Source organism: Oncorhynchus gorbuscha, unplaced genomic scaffold (genome assembly GCF_021184085.1).
Source record: "Oncorhynchus gorbuscha isolate QuinsamMale2020 ecotype Even-year unplaced genomic scaffold, OgorEven_v1.0 Un_scaffold_722, whole genome shotgun sequence".
Taxonomy (NCBI): domain Eukaryota; kingdom Metazoa; phylum Chordata; class Actinopteri; order Salmoniformes; family Salmonidae; genus Oncorhynchus; species Oncorhynchus gorbuscha.
Window position 1 is genome coordinate 3153 of NW_025745779.1, and position 9348 is coordinate 12500.

A 9348-nucleotide genomic window follows, 5' to 3' on the forward strand; every position below is an offset into this window, starting at 1 on the left:
GCTGCCTACTTTACCATAGAGGACAGCAGGAGGCTGCCTACTTTACCATAGAGGACAGCAGGAGGCTGCCTACTTTACCATAGAGGACAGCAGGAGGCTGCCTACTTTACCATAGAGGACAGCAGGAGGCTGCCTACTTTACCATAGAGGACAGCAGGAGGGAACCTACTTTAACATAGAGGACAGCAGGAGGCTGCCTACTTTACCATAGAGGACAGCAGGAGGCTGCCTACTTTACCATAGAGGACAGCAGGAGGGAACCTACTTTACCATAGAGGACAGCAGGAGGCTGCCTACTTTACCATAGAGGACAGCAGGAGGCTGCCTACTTTACCATAGAGGACAGCAGGAGGCTGCCTACTTTACCATAGAGGACAGCAGGAGGCTGCCTACTTTCCTTCGTTGTATCTTTTCTCTGTTTTACCATAGAGGACAGCAGGAGGCTGCCTACTTTACCATAGAGGACAGCAGGAGGCTGCCTACTTTACCATAGAGGACAGCAGGAGGCTGCCTACTTTACCATAGAGGACAGCAGGAGGCTGCCTACTTTACCATAGAGGACAGCAGGAGGCTGCCTACTTTACCATAGAGGACAGCAGGAGGCTGCCTACTTTACCATAGAGGACAGCAGGAGGCTGCCTACTTTCCTTCGTTGTATCTTTTCTCTGTTTTACCATAGAGGACAGCAGGAGGCTGCCTACTTTACCATAGAGGACAGCAGGAGGCTGCCTACTTTACCATAGAGGACAGCAGGAGGCTGCCTACTTTACCATAGAGGACAGCAGGAGGCTGCCTACTTTACCATAGAGGACAGCAGGAGGCTGCCTACTTTCCTTCGTTGTATCTTTTCTCTGTTTTACCATAGAGGACAGCAGGAGGCTGCCTACTTTACATTTACATTTAAGTCATTTAGCAGACGCTCTTATCCAGAGCGACTTACAAATTGGTGCATTCACCTTATACCATGGAGGACAGCAGGAGGCTGCCTACTTTACCATAGAGGACAGCAGGAGGCTGCCTACTTTACCATAGAGGACAGCAGGAGGCTGCCTACACAGGGCATTCAGGAAGTATTCAGACCTCTTGACTTTTTACACATTTTGTTACGTTACAGCCTTATTCTACAATGGATTCAATGGTTTTTCCCCCCCTCTTCAATCTACACACAACACGCCATAATGACATCACAATAGCTCATAATGACATCACAATAGATCATAATGACATCACAATAGATCATAATGACATCACAATAGATCATAATGACAAAGCAAACACGGGTTTTTTGTTTTTGTTGTTGTAAGTATTCAGACCCTTTACTCAGTACTTTGTTGAAGCACCTTTATGTCACGACTAGTCAAGGTGGGTGGAATCAGGCGCAGAGAGCAAATAATGAATAAAGGTTTATTCTCCGGTGAACAACAAATAAACACGGACAACCCAAAAATACAAACAGGGTGAAAAATATCCAAAACAGGAAATAACCAGACAAACCGGAGAAATAAAACACAAAAACACCGACAGCCGGAAACGAAATGTCAAAAACAAACAATCCCGCACAAAACAAGGGAGGGACAACCTACATTATATACAGATACTAATGAACTAACACACAGGTGAAAACAATCAGACAAAACCACACAAAACAAGGGAGGGACAACCTACATTATATACAGATACTAATGAACTAACACACAGGTGAAAACAATCAGACAAAACCACACAAAACAAGGGAGGGACAACCTACATTATATACAGATACTAATGAACTAACACACAGGTGAAAACAATCAGACAAAACCACACAAAACAAGGGAGGGACAACCTACATTATATACAGATACTAATGAACTAACACACAGGTGAAAACAATCAGACAAAACCACACAAAACAAGGGAGGGACAACCTACATTATATACAGATACTAATGAACTAACACACAGGTGAAAACAATCAGACAAAACCAACAGATAACCGAAAAGGGATCGGTAGTGGCTAATAGGACGGTGACGACGACCGCCGAGCACAGCCCGAACGGGCAGGAGAGCCAACCTCGGCGGAAGTCGTGACACTTTAGTAGTGATTACAGCCTCGAGTCTTCTTGGGTCTGACGCTACAAGCTTGGCACACCTGTATTTGGGGAGTTTCTCCCATTCCTCTCTGCAGATCCTCTGAAGCTCTGTCAGGTTGGATGGGGAGCGTCGCTGCACAGATATTTTCAGGTCTCTTCAGAGATGTTTGATCGGGTTCAAGTTCGGGCTCTGTCTGGGCCACTCATTCAGAAAATTGTCCTGAAGCCACTCCTGCGTTGTCTTGGCTGTGTGCTTAGGGTCGCTGTCCTGTTGGAAGGTGAACCTTCGCCCCTGTCTGAGGTCCTAAACGCTCTGGCGCAGGTTTTCATCAAGGACCTTTCTCTCCTGACTATTCTCTCAGAATGTCGCTGAAAAACATCCCCACAGCATGATGCTGCCACCACCATGCTTCACTGTAGGGATGGAGCCAGGCTTCCTCCAGACGTTACGCTTGGCATTCAGGTCAAATAGTTCAATCTTGGTTTCAGCAGACCAGAGAATCTTGTTTCTCATGGTCTGAGAATCCTTTAGGTGCATTTTGGCAAACTCCAAGCAGGCTGTCGTGCCTTTTACTGAGGAGTGGCTTCCGTCTGGCCACTGGTGGAATGGAGTGCTGCAGAGATGGTTGTCCTTCTGGAAGGTTCTCCCATCTCCACAGAGGAACTCTGGAGCGATCATCGGGTTCTTGGTCAACTCCCTAACCAAGGCCCTTCTCCCCCAACTGCTTATTTTGGCCGGGCGGCCGGCTCCAGGAAGAGACTTGGTGGTTCCAAACTTCTTCCATTTAAGAATGATGGAGGCCACTGTGTTCTTGGGGACCTTCAATGTTGCAGACATGTTTTGGAACCCTTCTCCAGATCTGTGCCTCGTCACAATCCTGTCTCGGAGCTCTATGGACAGTTCCTTTGACCTCATGGCTTGGTTTTTGCTCTGACATCCACCGTCAACTGTGGGACCGTATATAGACAGGTGTGTGCCTTTCCAAAGACATGTCCAAAACATGTCATTTACCACAGGTGGACTCCAAGTTGGAGAAACATCTCAAAGATGATCAATTGAAACAGGATGCACCTGAGCTCAATTTCAAGTCTCACAGCAAAGCGTCTGAAATTTGAAAAATTAACAAACATTTCTAAAAACCTGTTGTCACGTTGTCATTATGGGGTGTTGTGATGTCATTATGGGGTATTGTGATGTCATTATGGGGTATTGTGATGTCATTATGGGGTATTGTGATGTCATTATGGGTATTGTGTGTAGATTGAAGAGACAACTATATCATTTAATCAATTTTAGAATAAGGCTGTAATGTAACAAAATGAATGTCTATTGAGTGTCAGACAGAATGAATGTCTATTAATGAGTGTCAGACAGAATGAATGTCTATTAATGAGTGTCAGACAGAATGAATGTCTATTAATGAGTGTCAGACAGAATGAATGTCAGACAGAATGAATGTCTATTAATGAGTGTCAGAATGAATGTCTATTAATGAGTGTCAGACAGAATGAATGTCTATTAATGAGTGTCAGACAGAATGAATGTCAGACAGAATGAATGTCTATTAATGAGTGTCAGAATGAATGTCTATTAATGAGTGTCAGACAGAATTAATGTCTATTAATGAATGTCAGACAGAATGAATGTCTATTAATGAGTGTCAGACAGAATGAATGTCAGACAGAATGAATGTCTAATAATGAGTGTCAGACAGAATGAATGTCTATTAATGAGTGTCAGACAGAATGAATGTCTATTAATGAGTGTCAGACAGAATGAATGTCTATTAATGAATGTCAGACAGAATGAATGTCAGACAGAATGAATGTCTAATAATGAGTGTCAGACAGAATGAATGTCTATTAATGAGTGTCAGACAGAATGAATGTCTAATAATGAGTGTCAGACAGAATGAATGTCTAATAATGAGTGTCAGACAGAATGAATGTCTATTAATGAATGTCAGACAGAATGAATGTCTATTAATGAATGTCAGACAGAATGAATGTCAGACAGAATGAATGTCTAATAATGAATGTCTATTAATGAATGTCAGACAGAATGAATGTCTAATAATGAGTGTCAGACAGAATGAATGTCTATTAATGAATGTCAGACAGAATGAATGTCAGACAGAATGAATGTCTAATAATGAGTGTCAGACAGAATGAATGTCTATTAATGAGTGTCAGACAGAATGAATGTCTAATAATGAGTGTCAGACAGAATGAATGTCTATTAATGAATGTCTATTAATGAATGTCTATTAATGAGTGTCAGACAGAATTAATGTCTATTAATGAGTGTCAGACAGAATGAATGTCTATTAATGAGTGTCAGACAGAATGAATGTCTATTAATGAGTGTCAGACAGAATGAATGTCTATTAATGAATGTCAGAATGAATGTCAGACAGAATGAATGTCTATTAATGAGTGTCAGACAGAATGAATGTCTAGTTAGACAGAATGAATGTCTATTAAATGTCAGACAGAATGAATGTCTATTAATGAGTGTCAGACAGAATGAATGTCTATTAATGAATGTCAGACAGAATGAATGTCTATTAATGAGTGTCAGACAGAATGAATGTCTATTAATGAATGTCAGAATGAATGTCAGACAGAATGAATGTCTATTAATGAGTGTCAGACAGAATGAATGTCTATTAATGAATGTCAGAATGAATGTCAGACAGAATGAATGTCTATTAATGAGTGTCAGACAGAATGAATGTCAGACAGAATGAATGTCTAATAATGAGTGTCAGACAGAATGAATGTCTATTAATGAGTGTCAGACAGAATGAATGTCTATTAATGAGTGTCAGACAGAATGAATGTCTATTAATGAGTGTCAGACAGAATGAATGTCTATTAATGAGTGTCAGACAGAATGAATGTCAGACAGAATGTCTATTAATGAGTGTCAGACAGAATGAATGTCTATTAATGAGTGTCAGACAGAATGAATGTCTATTAATGAGTGTCAGACAGAATGAATGTCTAATAATGAATGTCTATTAATGAGTGTCAGACAGAATGAATGTCTATTAATGAGTGTCAGACAGAATGAATGTCTATTAATGAGTGTCAGACAGAATGAATGTCTATTAATGAATGTCAGAATGAATGTCAGACAGAATGAATGTCTATTAATGAGTGTCAGACAGAATGAATGTCTATTAATGAGTGTCAGACAGAATGAATGTCTATTAATGAATGTCAGAATGAATGTCAGACAGAATGAATGTCTATTAATGAGTGTCAGACAGAATGAATGTCTATTAATGAGTGTCAGACAGAATGAATGTCTATTAATGAATGTCAGACAGAATGTCAGACAGAATGAATGTCTATTAATGAATGTCTATTAATGAGTGTCAGACAGAATGAATGTCTATTAATGAGTGTCAGACAGAATGAATGTCAGACAGAATGAATGTCTATTAATGAGTGTCAGACAGAATGAATGTCTATTAATGAGTGTCAGACAGAATGAATGTCTATTAATGAATGTCTATTAATGAGTGTCAGACAGAATGAATGTCTATTAATGAATGTCTATTAATGAGTGTCAGACAGAATGAATGTCTATTAATGAATGTCTATTAATGAATGTCAGACAGAATGAATGTCTATTAATGAGTGTCAGACAGAATGAATGTCTATTAATGAGTGTCAGACAGAATGAATGTCTATTAATGAGTGTCAGACAGAATGAATGTCTATTGATGAATGTCTATTAATGAGTGTCAGACAGAATGAGTGTCAGACAGAATGAGTGTCAGACAGAATGAATGTCTATTAATGAGTCCTTATTTAATTTCCTTAGGACAATAGAAACATCATTTGTAAACCAAAACAGGTACAGGCTACTATATTTTGGTTGCATTATGGTGAAAGAACATGAGTCGTCTAGGCCTCGATTAGATACCACATGATACAATGTAACGTCACTGAAAGACAACATAGTTGGAGCAATGCCTCAGCAGCTTCTGTTCTGGTAAGGACGTGTCCCCATTCTAGCCTTTCACACAAACAAAGAGACTTGAACATCTCTACGTAATGGGAAAGATCTTTCCTTTGTCTGTCAGACCTTCTATAACATCACACTACAAAACCAAGAAAAAGGGCCTTTCTGTGATCCAATATAAATATATAAATCAATTCAACATACAGTGCTGTATATCATTACATCATCATCTCTGCAGATACATGACATCTTTTCTGCTATGACAAGATATACATGTCCCCAATGCTGCCCTATTCCCTATATAGTGCACTACTTTAGACCAGAGCCCTATTCCCTATATAGTGCACTACTTTAGACCAGGGCCCTATTCCCTATATAGTGCACTACTTTAGACCAGGGCCCTATTCCCTATATAGTGCACTACTTTAGACCAGGGCCCTATTCCCTATATAGTGCACTACTTTAGACCAGGGCCCTATTCCCTATATAGTGCACTACTTTAGACCAGGGCCCTATTCCCTATATAGTGCACTACTTTAGACCAGCGCCCTATTCCCTATATAGTGCACTACTTTAGACCAGGGCCCTATTCCCTATATAGTGCACTACTTTAGACCAGAGCCCTATTCCCTATATAGTGCACTACTTTAGACCAGAGCCCTATTCCCTATATAGTGCACTACTTTAGACCAGGGCTCTATTTAGGGAATGGAGTGGCATTTGGGATGTTACCATAGTTCTGCTCCTTTCCCAACACAAACTAACCAATAAAAGGTCAAAGAGTAATTACTTTTTTGAAGGTGCTTTTGTTTTGTCTGAATGTCTAGGCCAGGTAGGACATGCACAGCCTAAACCCTTTCACTTCTTCTGTCCTGGTTTCTTCCATGTACCATTAAAACGCTTCCTCACGTAGAAGCTAAAACATCAAGAGGAAATTCAAATGAACTGTTCAATAATACAGGCTGTCTAAAGGCGTCTATAGCTGCAACTAATAACATCTCACATTACTAACATTAACGAATCCAAGCGTTGCAATAGTGAACCACGCATGATAAATCAGGCCAGTGATGTGGATTACAACTGTAAATAATACGAGCTATTACTCTGAAGGTCTTCCAGCGTTAGTAATGATATGTGTCTCTGACAGTTCTGTTGCTGTGCGTCTCTCCTCTAGAGGGGCTGAAACAGACAGACCGGTGAGACACCTCTTCACTCTCCGTCACAGAGGCCTTATACAGTGGAGCGGTCTGGCATGACAGACCGAGTACCTACTGCCTAGCTCTGGCCTGGAATCTTTCATCAGACAGACTCGCTCTGGGTCGTATTCACCAGGGCAACAAACAGGATGGAGAAAGGGGGTAGGTATTATATGAACACCCTGTTTTCTGTTGCACAACGTTTGATATAATTTCCCTAATGAATACAACCCAGGGCTGCCACCTCTAACAAACTGACAGTCAGAATAGTTCTGGTCTGGCACTCCCAACACATTTAGCTCTGGTTGCTGTTCTTGGAGCTCTTGGTGGAGGAGCTCTGAGGAGGCTTCTGTTCATCTCCTGTCAGTAGGGCCTTTATCTCAGACGGGATCTTCCCCTGGTCCATGGCTGTACACCACTGCTTGTACTGAAGGAGAAACCAACAGAGTTAGATGACAGAGTTGGCTGCAAAAAAAAAAAAGCTGTGGTCTGGAAACACCTATTAAGCTACACAACACAGCAGCTTGTTTAGAATGTTAGCTATATTAGTGAAGTGGTTGTCAGTGTCTCCAGAAGTTTCTACGGGACTAGGCATTTATTCAAGAGGCAGGTAAATAAAATAATGATCATTTTGTAGAAATATCGTCTGATTTTTTCAACACCCAAATGAGTGGTTTAGGTAATTGACGGGAATAGCTGGTGCATTTAGGAAGAACGGGGTGATGTAGTCACCATCTCCAGCTCCTCCCTCAGGGCGCAGATGGCCCTCTCCTTGCTGGACACGAGTTCCTCCAGGTACTGATACCGGAGCTTCTTCCTGGCTCGGCACTCCCGGGCGCTCTGCCTGCTCCTCTCCAACTTCGCTTTCAGATCAATCTTAGCGGGTTTACGGCCTCGTTTACCGGGTTTCTTGACTTTGCCTCCCACCATCTATCGCGATAACGGCAGAAAGAAAACACACACACAGTGCCTTGTTATTCAAGAGACTATAGTTAAGAGAAGCAAACACCAATTGTTTTCATCTGAGATCGTTGTCTGTGTAAATACAATTCCCCCAATAGTAACAATACACCAGAAAAGCATTAACATACATGACTGATTTAAGCCTAAAAAAACATGTTTAGCGAGTTGCTAAATGACTTAAATGTAATGTAAATGTTAAACAACATGAAGAGAAGCACATACCTTGCTGTCATCCATTTTGGTCAACACAACCTATCGAGGGCTGCTAGTGACGCAAATGCGACAGTTCTCAAGATGGATGACGATCAAATGAAGACAAGTTGTGGATTATAACAAATATTATTTCACAAATTAACACATTTTCTTAAAAGGAAACATTTCCTGCAGCTTCGTGTTCGACAGCGTTTTGTTGCACTTTTCCTACTCCACTGTTTTTAGCACAGTGACGCTTCCTGTTGTGGTAACTTCAGACCGAACCCTCTGCGCTAGGCATTCTGGGACTTTGTGTTTTTTTGCGTGACTCAATCAAAATGAAGTTCACTGCATTACCAGGGGCATGAAAACTACAACTAACATCAACCATTACGAAAATATGGGTGGAACCAAATAATATTCTATCAAATGGGGGCCGTGAGAGGATCCTTGTTCTTTTCATAATAAAGCTATGACGTTTTAAACGATAACGTTTTCACTTTGCAGAATAAGGGCAGTATCAGTCTGGAGCATGTCATTATATAGTGTGTATAATTATGGTAAGATATTCTCAATTACATACACTACCGGTCAAAAGTTTTAGAACCACCTACTCATTCAAGGGTTTGTCTTTATTTAAAAAAACTATTTTCTGTATTGTAGAATAATTGTGAAGACATCAAAACTATGAAATAACACATATGGAGTATATAATATAGTAACAAAAATAGTGTTAAACAAATCAAAATATATTTCAAAAGGCACTTGCACACCTGAGCTATCTTTTTTTGCAGGTGCACGGTAACAGTTGAATAAGATGAGAAAAAAAAGCAGAAACCCGATCACTTGATGGTGTCACTGATCATTAATGAGCTTTACGTATCGGCCTCACGTCCTTCGTCAGACGTCTTGTGAGTTTTTTTTAAATTAGCACCCTTATGTAGACCTA

The 9348-nt window shown here is 40.7% G+C and overlaps 1 protein-coding gene across 1 annotated transcript; it reads right to left on the bottom strand.

Annotated features, from left to right (window-relative positions):
- Positions 1-6905: 6905 nt before the first annotated feature.
- LOC124019914 (cAMP-responsive element-binding protein-like 2) lies at positions 6906-8683 on the bottom strand. Its single transcript, XM_046335356.1, has 3 exons — positions 8430-8683; positions 7977-8174; positions 6906-7671 (listed from the first exon to the last, which is right to left on the bottom strand). The coding sequence occupies exons 1-3, from the start codon at positions 8442-8444 to the stop codon at positions 7540-7542; spliced, it is 345 nt and encodes a 114-aa protein (XP_046191312.1). The 5' UTR covers positions 8445-8683; the 3' UTR covers positions 6906-7539.
- Between the last annotated feature and the right edge of the window lie 665 nt (positions 8684-9348).